Source organism: Epinephelus fuscoguttatus, linkage group LG5 (genome assembly GCF_011397635.1).
Source record: "Epinephelus fuscoguttatus linkage group LG5, E.fuscoguttatus.final_Chr_v1".
Classification (NCBI taxonomy): Eukaryota; Metazoa; Chordata; class Actinopteri; order Perciformes; family Serranidae; genus Epinephelus; species Epinephelus fuscoguttatus.
Window position 1 is genome coordinate 4,367,538 of NC_064756.1, and position 13,655 is coordinate 4,381,192.

Below are 13,655 nucleotides of genomic sequence, written 5' to 3' on the forward strand. Positions count from 1 at the left end.
TGAACAGCCGGCGACATCCTCAGAAAAATTAGGTGCGAATTCTACAGTATGTCTCAGTTTTTCCACATTCAGTCAGCTGAGAATTCACTTCCATTACGTTTTGTTTTGTTTTGTTTTTTTTATTTCCAACTAAAGTGGAAGCTGTTGAAGATGCAGGTTAAAATCACCCCCTGCCTTAAAAACCGTAAACAATCTGAAGTTTTGTCAGTGCCTCAGCAGCAGGGCCCCACCCATTTTGTTTTGAGACAGAAGTCTGAGACAGATTCTTTTGTACTGAATTTCTGCTTGATAGGGCCGTAACGGTACATGTATTTGTGTCGAACCGTTCGGTACGCGACTTCGGTTCGGCACGACCCTGTTCCGAATTATTGGGCACAGGATATTATTTTATTTTGTTTTGTTTTATTTTAATTCCATTTTTGAGAGCCGAACCATTTAAAATATCTCGTTCACCCAGAGACGCTGTGATCCCGCCCGGTCTGAGAAGATAATGCAGCTCATCACGACAATGACCTCGCAAGATATGCTTCCACTTAACTTTGTTGAGGGTAAAGGCTTCAGGAAGTTAATGGAATATGTTGAGCCTGAATGCACCATGCCGAGACCGTTTTAGACTAGTCGACTAGTCTTAAAATTGACAGGGAAATTAGTCGCCAGTAACATCCCTATTACTCACCGTTTTAATTGCTCCTTAGCATTCACAGGTGCATCAGTATGAGGTGTGCAAAGTCTTCCAATGTGCTGGATTGGACCCTTTGGTGGGCTGGTTCTGGCCCCCGGGCCGTATGTTTAGAGCATTAAGTCAACACTTATATTCATTGTTGAATGCCGACACTAACATGTTCTGATTGTAGCTGCTGTTTGTTGAGATGCTGGGCTCTTTACGTGACGTGTTTCCAAACATTCTTCCTTTTTATTCTTGAAAAAGCCTCTCAAAGAGATGCCTGTGGAACGCTAGAATCCAGGAGAATAATGTAAAAGGATGAAGGTGAGCAAGTGTGCAGTATGCATGATGTAATTTTGCATGAATACTCCAGCAGCACTGTGTCCACCATATCCTACACAACTCATCCTCATACACATCCACACTGATGCACCAGTCTGATGTTAACAGACAATATGTTGAGGCTGGTTTTTATTCTCTAAGTGCTCCTTACTCCTGGCCCCGCCAACATTTCTGCAGCCAGCCTTTCAGCCCCTCTCACAGCCAAACTACACTGGCCTCTTTGAGCATCCACTGCCCACAACAAACCCACACAACCACCATGACTGCCAATATCACACAAAGACACCATGTTACTACAACCCACGGCGAGGAGATGGGGGGCAGAGAGAGGACTCATTTATGTTATTCTCACACTGTAGCTATTTTTATTTGATTCTATTTAGACGCTTCCACAATCTTGTTCATGTAACAGTCGTCCGCAGCAGAGGGAGCTCAGATTAACAGGAGAGGTGGTGTGGATGGAGGTGTTTTCTTTCTGCAGAGAAAGAGCTGCTTGCATGTTCCTTTCAGAGCCGCAGAGCACGAGACCCCGCCAGGGTGACAGAGCGTCCAGCGCTGAATCAGCGGGTCGCACGTTGTGTAATCTCTCACACACAAATGCACACACACACACACACACACACACACAAAGATTAACAGCACACAGAGAGGCAGACAAAGAAACTTTTTCAAGAGAAGGAAACAGAGGCCCAAAGGAGTGTTACAGTTGTGGCTCTTCTTAATTTAAAGCCTCGCTGCCACTGAATGGGTCCAGTTGGCCTATAAAACTTGTCTCCTCAAATAGCAGATTGTTTAGGCTTGACACAAGTTTGTCAGGAAAAGTTCAACTGGACATTTACACACTTCTACAAACGGTCCAAACCCCATCTTTGATCATCACAAGGGGCACACTGCAGATTCAGTCTCCACAAAGACTGATCTGGACACCTGGCTGGGAGGTCCTCTGGCTGCAGGAGCAAAACTATGCATCATGTAAATGCTCTAATTTATAGCTCATGACAACCGTTAGACTATGTACAAGAGTGTAATCATTTCTTTTTTGTCACTGTTATCTCCCAGGTTCATTGCTGAATATTAATCTAAATCAGCCCTGATGGAGATCCCAAGGACAGACATGTTGAGCGGTGGTCCACAGGCTCTGATCTGTATCTGTGTGAAGGCCTGTGACATGTAAATGTTTGAGAGCCCCCTGCTGAATAAAACAGGTCCAATATCAAACCATTCAGCTGCTACATCTTGTAAACCTCCTGCCGACCACCGACTGAACACATCCCAGCAACTGCCTGCATGTTATGCAAGATAAAAAAGGAAATGACCTTCGGTAATGATTGTGAAGCGTACAGTAACTTTTAAAGTCTAAGCTCACATCCACTCACTGTTGACACTCAGTGCTCTGCATAAAGGTTAGCCAGCATGGCACTGGACACCTGCATAACCGAGCAAGCATCACATCCTGCAACATATTATGCATGTGCGTGCATACAATGAATTGATCTATTGTTGGATGATGGTGGCTGATATCAGCGCAGCCTACACATACAGTAACTCCAACAGTGTGCTGTTTGTGTGCAGATGACATCACCCTCGTGCATGTAGTAGATATTTTATGTCATGACAGCAGGCAGAGTGAATTGTTGCTAAATCAGGGATCTGAATGCACAATTTATTAAGGAAATTACATTCAAAAATCTGTTAAGGAAGAGGCACTTTGCTTTTTAGCAAATATGTACATCTTCCAAAACGTGCCTCCAGTGCTTTTAAACACATCAAGATCCCACTGTGGAGTTGGCTGAACTATCAAGCACCAAACAACACGCAATTTCTTAAAATACAACTTTTAAAGCCATGGTGTCCTCAGGTTGCACCAAGGAGGTGTGTGGAAATGGCTGGGAAAGCTGTTAGTTATATGCACAGTATTAAATATTTCTAAGCCGAATTCATTGGCACATAATTGACATTCAAATCAAGCACAAATCATTTTCTAATATGCGTTTATGTCAATTTATACGGCTTTTTTTAAAGATTATGTAATCTTGACAGTGGAGTTTGGCCGCACAGGAGAGGACTACCTGTTGCAGGATAACGAAATCCAGATGTTTTGTTAATAAGCCCCTTTACTGTTGTGAAGCTAGCTGCTAAAGACATCCAACGTGAGCTGACAGACAACTCAGAAACGTGTCCTTGCTTGTGTCACCACACACAAGGACACCAAAGGGCAATTAGAGACACACACACACACACACCACTCACAGCGGCTTCTGACACCACAAACCTCGGTCACTTTCACGTGAGCGCACAGGGGGCCAAACCTCGTTTGAAATATGTCAATTTTTAGTTTAACACCTAGTTGAGGGCAAAAACACACACTCAAGTAGAATCTTCTAGACTCACAAAGACACAGTGATTCATTCGGCATACATATTTCATACCAACATGTATTTATTGTGGTTAAAATGCAACCTTTAAACCACACTTCACACCGCTCGCTGTTATGCTACCACCAGATGTGTAGGGTTGGCCAACAGCAAGTTGACAGATCTGTCAATGGAGTCTGGCTGCCCTCTCCAACATTGTACGTGGTGTGTGAGCAGTGGACAAAGTTCAGACTGGCAACAGGTCAAACTTACCAGCGTTTGTTCATACTGCAGCGCCCGCTGGTCTGACCCGTCCCCTGCCATGGCTCTGCTCTGGTTCGACCCGGCGACTTGATCAAGTGTTTTCGGCTTCAAGTGAGAGGAACCCGGCGGCGATATCTCTGTGTGTGAGCGCCGATTAAAGCATTGGAGTGACTTTAATGTCTGTGTAGGAGTTCACAAAGGGAACTCCAACTACAGAGTGCGTCCCGCTTACAGTAAGTTCCTTCATTTTATAGCCTCAAGTCCTCAGCAAGATCCACACTGTGAGGCGGGACTTAGGAAGGTTTGAAGTGGAGTCGACCCTCCCATCTGGAGCTGGTGTCAATCAAACCAGCAGGAATTAAACTCTGAGTTAAAGCTTTCACTGTAAACACACGTGTGTGTCAACATGTTGTTTGTGACTGTTTATGCATACAGATAAACACAAGGCAATATTAACTATCAATATGAAATGTTGCGTGTTACCTGAGTCCAGGTGGATTGTTCCCACACACACACACACACACACACACATCTCTGCACGTTGATGATTAACTTGTTATAGCCTTTTTATTAGATAATGGTTAATGAATTCATTGTGTGTATTGACACTGTTTTTTTAACTGAAAACCACTCTCATGATATTATTAAATTCATAATATGATAAATAATATCATATGATATTATTATGATGAACTTTTAAATGGTCCAATCCTCTTCTGGGCCCTGAAGGCAAGCTTACTTATAAAGTTATTTAGGCTACATGTAAGCAACAAGGTCATTCAAAGTGCTTTATACATAAAACATCAAAAGCATCACAAAGACAATCAATCGAGACAATAAGACTCAACCAGTGTCCAGATTTCACCCATATTTTACTATAAATATATAGTAAGGCTGTCAAAATAATGCATTCATTTTGATTAATTAATCACAGAATTCATAATGTGTTAGAAAAATAAACGCTGATTAATCACGTTCCACGGTGACCTTTGACCTGGTGCGTCACTGAAGGCCACACTAACTTTGTCACATGATGGACGCAAACATTTACATTTAAAAAACACCCCGATGGATCTGTTGATAGGAGCACCGCTCTCTGCGGGTTCTGCAGGAAGGGATTTTCGTACCATCGGAGAACTGCAACCCTAAAATATCACCTCAACACAAAACATTTAGCAGCAAACCCAGAGGTCTGAGCTAGCACAGCCTTCGCTGCTAGCACTAGCAGTCATCCTCGTCAAGTCACACTCGATCGGGAGTTCAGATGCAGACTGAGTCAGTTTACCTGTGACCGACTAACTCCCTTACAAAAGGGATTACAGTGGACTGCAGACCAGTTTGGGTGGTAGAGGACTCGGGGACGACTGTGTCCAAAATCCAGCAGCTTTGCTACGACACATCTGACAAAATTAATTTGAACTGAAATTTTTAAAAATACGTTCACAGTAAAAATTGATGTATGTGATTAATTTAGGTTAATTTATCAAAAAGCACATAGTTATTAGATCAGTTTTTTTAATCGCTTGACAGCCCTAATATGTGTATATGTAAATACTACGAGGGGTGGTGTGTCATCCTCAAGCTCAGGTCCCTGCCCCTGACACCGCCAGGACGCCGCCGGGTGCCATTAAACAATAACAGTGACTGGCGGCATATCATGCTGACCTGAAAAGATAGCTCTTTCATCTGAAGCCAGATGTCACTGACCAAGCGGTGGCATTCAATGACATCGGAGTGAGACTGGGTTGAGCTGTTTCTGTTCTTCTTCTACATGCTCCCCTTTTGAATTTAGAAAACTTAGAATATTTTCATTTTCACTGACTCCTTGAGGAAGATCCAAACCACCCTGTGTCCTCCTTAAGCTCAGGTCCTTTGAGGGTTCTCCTCAGTGTCTTAGCTCTTCCTAGAACTGCACTCTTGTGGACAGAGACCTCAGATGTTGTACCTGGAATCTGCTGGAGCCACTCTCCCAGTTTGGGGATCACAGCCCCCAGTGCTCCCATTACCTCTGGCACCACTGTTGCCTTTACTCCCCACATCTTTTCCGGCTCCTCTTTCAGCCTGGTAGACCACACCAGGCAGTTTAAAGTCTTAAAGTATCTAATATTTACTGTACTTAAATATCAAGAATAATTTTATGATATTAACTGTGCTCATGTATTCAAAGTAAAAGTACAAATAGATGTTGGTAATAGAAAGCTGGAAGTTTGTCTTCATAACAGGCACCCTGCCTTAAACTGAAGTTTAAACTACACTTGAAGAAGAACAAGGTCTTCTTCAACCAAAATCCAGTTTTTCCTTCCCTCATGTTCATTCATTCATCCATCCATCCCGTCCTCCCTTCCTTCCCTATTTTGTTGTAAGTCACAAAGATGCTCAGGGGAAATGCACTGCAGTAAAAGCACACATTTTATTTGGGAAATGTGGTAGAGTGAAAGAGAAAGTTGACAGAAATATTAAAACTCAAGTTAAGTACAGATACTTCTAAAAAATACGAACAGATAGGTACAGATGGTTTACAAACCAATTATTAACCATTAAAAACGGTTACAAATAACTATTTAAGGTCCAGTGTGTCAGATTTAAGGGGAAATAGTGGCATCTAGTGGTGAGATTTGCACATTGCAGACAGCTGAAACTTCTCCTGGTTTGAATTCCCTCAGTGTTCATTGTTTGAATTATCCACAGAAGTCTCTGTCTCTCCAAAACAATCAGACCAGGTGATTAAAACTGATAAAAACACTGAATGAAGCAGTTTTACAAATCAGTGTAACTCTGGTGCTGTCTCACTGCAGTTAGGCTTCTTCCTACGGTGGCCGACATGAAAACGTGAATGGCCCTATGTCTGATCCAGATGTTCAAGAGGTTTTTACTGGGAGCTGAATTATGCACAGAGGTCTCTTCCTCTCCAAAACAAACACTGCTGCTAACTTTGCTGATGCAAAACTGTGAAAAAGGTAATGCCCTATGTTGAGCCAGGGTTTGCTTTGTCCATTTTGGGCTGCTGCAGAAACATGGCGGTGCAACATGGCGATCTCCATAGATGAGGACCTGCTCCCTATGTAGATAAGAACCGCTCATTCTAAAGCCCCGTTTCCACCAAACACTTTTTACAAAAACACAACAATTCTATTTAAGGTGATTATACACTAAAGAAAACCTACTTATTATATTATACTCTATTTCTGCCAACACCTCCCCCTAAATCCTACACACCAGCCGCTTATCTGTCAGTTTACCATTTAATGATGGTGGTTGTTATAAAGTGTGACCAGTTTTTGTCCAAAGATACACTGCCTCTATAATTTGTGCCTGCAAAAAATGATGGTCTCCCATCTCTCAGGCTACATTAGTCACTGACAGCAGTGAAAGTTGTAGGTGGATGTTAGAGAGTGCCATTTGTGAGCCCACACCCCACTCTGGGAAACGCTGAGGTAAGTTATAAAGCACAGTGTTGCACAGTAAGTTCGGTCCAGAATACATTATCTCAACATCTATTGGACGGTTTGCCATAAAAGTTTGCTCAGATCTTCACAGAGACTACAGACAGATACAAAGAGAATAAAGGCCACTGACTTTGGGGAGTCTAACTTTTCATCCACTGCCAGCAGGATATCAAAGTTTCACTTATCCAGTTAAATGTCCAACATCTACAGGATGCACTGGCACAAAGTGAGGAAATGTTCCCAGATGATTTATCCCAGTGACTTTGGTCATCCCTTGACTTTTCATTTTAAGCGCCACGAGCAGCTGACACTTTCAGTTTTAAGTGAAATGTCTCAACAGCTATTGGACAGACGGGTATGTTCGCCTCCCCACCTCAGGGTGAAATGTAACAACTTTGGAGATCCCTTACAGGGGTACTTTGGTATTTTTCAACCTAGACGCTGTTTTCCCAGATGTTAGTGGCAACAAAAGTCTTTGTATGTGGTCCAGTGTTGAGTGAGAGGGCTGCAGCTGGCAGCAGTGAAACAGGCTGCAATGTAATCACTTTGGTCAACTGCACACTCTCAATCTATGTCAACAAAGTGTTGGGTTTTTTTTTTTTTTGCCACAGACAGGCTCAGGTTATTATTATAAGTGTCTGACAGCATTATGGAAAGTATCCCTACAGAGACAGACCTGAGTGAGATCCCTTTTGTTTGAAACCCACCAGACTCCATTTAAATAAACAGTCATTTTAGCGTGTATAGAGGCAGCATGCTTTCACATCTAACTGGATGAATAAAGGGTTTAATTCAATCAAACCAGAGTTGGTGATTGTTGGAGCAGTGGAAAGACGAGCCAAGATGGCTTTCGTGAGTTTTATATCGTTCTTGTGGACTCTGAATGAAGAGTGTTTTATGATAATAAAATTACTGATTATTTAATCCCGCACTGTCGGCACTTCGGCATCGATGGCTTTTCGGCCAGCTGAGCATGTTGAATCGGCGGCGGCGCTTGTCGGTGAAAGAGATCACTCTGATTGGCTGTTCAGGTTTTATTTCCTCTCCCCTGTAGCGAGTGAATCTGCCTGTAGTCAAACCGGGGCTAACCACTTCACTCAGCTGCCCCACAGATCCGCTGCTCCTTCCCACTTTAACCTGAATAACAAACCGGAGCTAGCTGGGAGCGGCTAGTGAAGCGTTAGCCGCAGCATGACTGGAGGGAAGCACAGCCAGTTAGCCTCCACTAGTCTCTGAGCTAGCCCCGGCTCTCCGTTTGGATCCAACCGGAGCACCGAGCCCTGGTTTGTTATTCAGGTTAAAGTGGGAAGAAGCAGCGGGTTTATCGGGCAGCTGAGTGAAGTGGGGCCTGCGGAGGAAACACCAGGACCGTCTGGATGTAATAGTCCGTGGAGGTGCTGCGGTGCTCGGCTGCACAGATAGGAAACCCCTCGGCTGACAGGATGTACCACTCTCTCACTCCGCTCTCTCTCACGCAGGCGCAGAACGTACGTGCTACTTGGCCGTCGGATGTAGTCCGTGTAGTGTGTTCAAATGCAACTGACACAGGGCGACGTGAGGCGACGTGAGGCGACGTAGACGACGCAACAGTTGGCTTTCGTTGCCGCTAGTTCTTTGATGTCAGTTTGGTGTGTCCGCACCTTTAGCAACGGCGATTTTGAGGCTGCTTCTGGTTGAACACCAAAGACCTCACTCTGTAACAAAAAGGTCTACCTGTTTACCTGTAGCGATCCTTTTCATGATGTTGATGTCAGACACTTACAGTAATGACCGGAGCCTGTCAGTGGTAAAACAAGCACATTTAGTGGACGTAAATTGATGATGCACAACTGCCACAAGTGGTAACACTGCAGCCTGATTTGCTGCTGCCAGCTGCAGCAGTCTCACTTAAAAGTGGAGCAGTTAAAACACTATTGTTGCCATCAGTCACTTGGACACAAAACCATGAGAAAATGGGGACCAGGTTGAAAAATACCAAAGTTGCCCTTTAACTTTTCATCGAGCATCGTCATCAGGGTGTCAACTCCTTTGTAAGATTACGCCTTGAAGTAAGAATCAGGAAAACTATATTGATCTGAGATGAATCCACAGCTGATCAGTGGAAAGAAAACTTCTGCTCACCTTCCTCTGTGTCTTCCAAACTTTTAGACAATCAGACGTTGGCTCTAACTGCTGATCGTGGGCAGAGGATGACGTAAAACAAATGCTTGATTTAATTAGTCTTGAGATACTTGATACTGAGAAACTGAAGTGTTTGATGTTCTTTTGCAGTGATGGGAAACAAATACAGGGAACCTATACATAGCTGTCAGCGGGGAGTTCAACCTGACATGGAACTCTACAAAAACACTTGAGCCCACAAAGACGTTTTCCACTTCAACAGATTGTGTACGTGTGTGTGTGTGTGTGTGTTGGACAGAGTAGGTTAATCATTAGAACAACTCTGCTTTGTGTGAATCTTGTTTGAAAGTGCCAGCCTTTGTAGTTTAACCCCACGTCTAGTGGAACTGCTCTGCTCGAGGTTAAACAAAGGCTCGCATTCTTTGAACTCATGATAGCTCTGCTTCCTCACAATGGAAAATGACTGGAGGTGCATGATAAGCAGATGCACTGATGATCAACACATTCATTTTGCAGCTCCGGGTCGTGATGGCAGCAGGCTGAAAAAACTTTCTTTGCAGCCACATCCTCCAGCTTTTTTGTTTAGGGTATCCTGAGGCGTTCCTGGCCCAGATGGATTCTGTAATTCCTCCAGCGTGCTGTGGCTCTGCCCTGGTGCCTCCTCCTATTTAAACTTGTCCAGAAAGCTTCCACAGAGAGGTGACAAGGAGGGAGCTGTCCTGATCAGATGACCCAAGACATCATGCACAAACAAAAACAGCCACTTGTATCCACAATCACGCATTTGCAGTCACCACCCAAAGCTTGCAATCACAGGCAGGGGTGGGAACACACACTTTGTCTGCACTATCAACAGTCCTCATCCACATGAAAGAGCTGTAGGAGAAATTACAGCAGCCAGTGCTGACCGAATACAGTTGTGCAGTCTCTCTGTCCTACATAAAAATCCAGCTTCACTCACAAACCAGAACCTGAGACACCTTAAGCCTAGCTCACATTACAACATTTTCACCCTGATTTTGTGTCGCGGAGACTCTCGTAATCTTTTGAGTGTTCATAACCTGGCCATGTGTGTTTCTGTCAGCGGGAGTCTTGCCAACTGCGTTACGACCTGTGTGTGCACACCACAAGATTTCTAAACTACATTTTTTAACTTGGAGACGACACATCATAAAGACATGGATATTCTTCCCAGTGTTGAATCAGATCTGCCTCCAGTGCCTGGGTCCAAACACAACGCACTCCCCGTGATCCTGTGGACGCCGCCATTGTTGTTGTTGTTGCTTCCCGGCTTGACTGTCCTCCTCACATTTCTTCCGTCCTCCTGCGTGCTGACGTGGGACGTATCCCGCCTCTCATTGGCTGATGCTCTTTGTCAGTCGTGTCACACTTCTCCAGTTTTCTAGCATGCCAGATATCCAGTCCCAGTCACAGACGAGGGGCGACTTGCTCATAGGCTTGTTCACACATGAGGGCTCATTGTGGCAGACTATCTGCCGACTCACCTCCGACCCAAGGTGGCTCTCAAGATCCTCTGCGATGTCAAAATCGTGGTGAAAATCATGTAATGTGAACTAGGCTTTAGTAAATGGCAGTTGCTTGCTCCTAAGCTGGAGGGTGTCATGGCCTCAGACCTGGAGATGCTGACCCTCATCCAAGAGTCAGCTGTAAATCGCTGTGGTGCGCTGTGACCTCAGTGCACTCACAGATCGATGACACTAGCAGGACTTCATCAGTGGCTTCAGACTTTTTCAAGTCCATCTTAACACATTACTCACATGCCATATGTATACTGAAAGTGGTATGAGTGACTGTAAAGCTGAAAACAAACCAGCCCTGCTGCAGCTTTCATGTCATGTGGTGCACATTAAGCGCTGCCCCTAGCACACACCAGACACGTCGCACTGCAGCTCATCAACAGACAACCACGTAAAGTAATAACCACTTCTACTGAAAGATCTGCACTTCCTCCATCTCTGCGTTAGCTTACCCACTAATTAAACTGAATTTGTCACCTGAAGAGCCGATCTCCAGAGCTGTAACTCCCCAGGAAGTATGTTTATTGTCATTACCTTTACAATGATGGGATTGTGGGTCTATTTCTTGACCTCAACAACAAGTCTCTCCTCATCCATTCTTTGTCACACACGAGACACAGCAACAGCTACAGAGTTCTCTTCATGCATCCATGGTGAGGAGAGGAGTCGAGCTGCCATAGCAGCAGAGAAAAAGAGCTGCTATGGGAGCTGGTATGTACAAGCAGAGAGTGAGTGGGGGAAATGTATTTAATCCAGGGGGTGGTGAGGCTGGAAACAGGACAGTGGCATGAAGTGCCGTGGGGCGGTGTGTCTAGGAGCACCAACGCACGTAGCTGCCACCAGCATGGGGTTGTACATTGAAAATAATAGGGGCATACTGTTTGATGTGCAGCGTATGTATCCCTTATCTTTCCTCTTTTCCATACTGCCTGTGATGTGATACCTTCATAGTAGAGCAACCACACTGTAAGAAATGGGGGACGAGATCTACAGCCTTCTCTCTGTGCAGCAGTGCATCCTGAAGTGTAGCCTTCAGCAGTCTGAGTGAGCAGAATGATTTTTTTATTCCAAAGTTTCAGTCTTTTCAGTGCAAGATTCAGTTTTTGTTACTTTTCCTTGCTTTGCACAGAATGCGGACGGTGGATTCTCTATCTACTTCCACAGTGTAGGAGCTATCCCCGAGGCCACTCTGGAATGTATATATGCCAAGTCAGTATTTAAAGGGCAGGTTCACAGTTTTTCATTTAAACAATGAAACAGGTTTTTCTTTCTTCAACCAGTCCTCCTGTTCATATTAGCCATTAAAGGGACTGCGGCTCAGACTTTTGCCTTTCTCAACGTACGTTGTTGCCCAGCCGTGTTTCCCCCTGACACCATGTCAACCGGCTGTGTATCATGCCAACATGAAAGGACAGCTTTTTTGCCTGTGTCTGACACCAGAAGTCACTGACCAAGCGGTGGAATTTGATGACTTTGGAGTGAGACTGTGTTGTTAAGTTCAACGGCACAATCAACCACAAACACTTGATCAGCAAGATTTGATATTAAAGGTCCAGTGTGTAGGATTTAGTGTCATCTAGTGGTGAGGTTGCAGATTGCCATCCACTGAAACTTATTCCATGTGCCAAGCGTGGAGGAGAACTACGGTGGGCGACGCAAAATTGCAAAAACATAGCCTTGTTTAGAGCCAGTGTTTGGGTTGTCTCTTCTGGGCCACTGTAGAAACAACATGATGAAACTTTTGAACAACAACATGCCCTGTTTGTAGATATAAACGTCTCATTCAAAGGTGATGAAAACACAACAATTCCTATTTTCAGGTGATTATGCACTAAAAAAAATCATACTTATGAACAACATATAATTTCTGCCAGTATATCCCGCTCAATCCTTCACACTGGACCTTTCACAGAAGGTTTAGAACAAGCTCGAGAAAATACATTTGCATTCTAATGTGAAATAAATTGCTTTGTGAATTTCTTCAGATAACACAGACTTTTGGTCTTAAACTAATCAGTGTTTGAGGGCTGGTTCACACAGATGTGTGTGCGGTATAAAAGTATGGTGGCACAGGGAAAGGAGAATGAATGAGTGACTGTTATTTCTTATAGGGAGGATAAAGAGAAATAGACGAGTCAAAATGAGAGACAGAAAAGTACATAGAGTTTAGTTAAGTGTTGTTAATACCAGACTCAAGTACTACAGCCCTGAAACGCACAAACATAAAGCTCATCTTCCTTTGCTTTCACTGTTATTTTCCTCTATTGAATGCATAAAGCGGTGTTTGTCACATCCATATTAAGGCTAATGCAATCCATCAGCAGCACTAATACAAAAGCTAATGGCTTTTGTTTGACTGTGTGACAGCTTGTTTGCTGGAAGCCTCTGAGTGTGACAGATACCAGGGGTAAACACACCTACAGAATGGCAAATTAGGCAACTGACAACACAGCAATGGGATGGATTGATGATCATTTCTCTTTAATAAGCCGTTTATGTGTTTGTTTGTCTTCACACAGAAGACAAAGACGGATGTATGCCTGTGTATGCCTAACATGTGTCACGTCTGTGTGTCCCACACATGTTTTTCAAGTCGTAAATTCTTATGCAGGAGGAAAGTTACCATAATATAGTACAGGACGTTCAGCATTCCAGAGTCAACAAACTATTATCAAATTCAAACACTGAGTAAGTGGAGTGTGTTGCACAACAGGATCTACTCATTCCTGGAATGGTAATTGGAGAATGAAGGTCAGTGAGAGGGAGAGGCCGCAGCGTTGACACCGCTAAAACGCCGTTCAGCCCGGCACCTGTGTGTGAGTGTGTGTGACAGAGACTCAGGTAGGCCAGCACCTTTTGTGAGAGGAGGCGCTCAGCTGTGACCGTCCCGCTCTGGGCCAGATTAGCTCTTTTCACATGGTCTGTG

The 13,655-nt window shown here is 44.2% G+C and overlaps 1 protein-coding gene and 1 long non-coding RNA gene across 4 annotated transcripts in view; one reads left to right on the forward strand and one right to left on the reverse strand.

The window, feature by feature from the left end:
- The window catches only part of LOC125889152 (chloride channel protein 2-like), a 228,301-nt gene extending 224,395 nt beyond the window's left edge, over positions 1-3,906 (reverse strand). For all 3 annotated transcript variants that reach the window (XM_049576902.1, XM_049576901.1, XM_049576900.1), the window contains exon 1: positions 3,634-3,906. In XM_049576902.1, the coding sequence (XP_049432859.1) occupies positions 3,634-3,684 (51 nt within the window). In that variant the 5' untranslated portion in view covers positions 3,685-3,906. The remainder of the gene's footprint in view (positions 1-3,633) is intronic.
- The window catches only part of LOC125889201 (uncharacterized), a 409,754-nt gene that overhangs the window by 129,513 nt on the left and 266,586 nt on the right, over positions 1-13,655 (forward strand). The gene's annotated exons all lie outside the window — the stretch shown is intronic.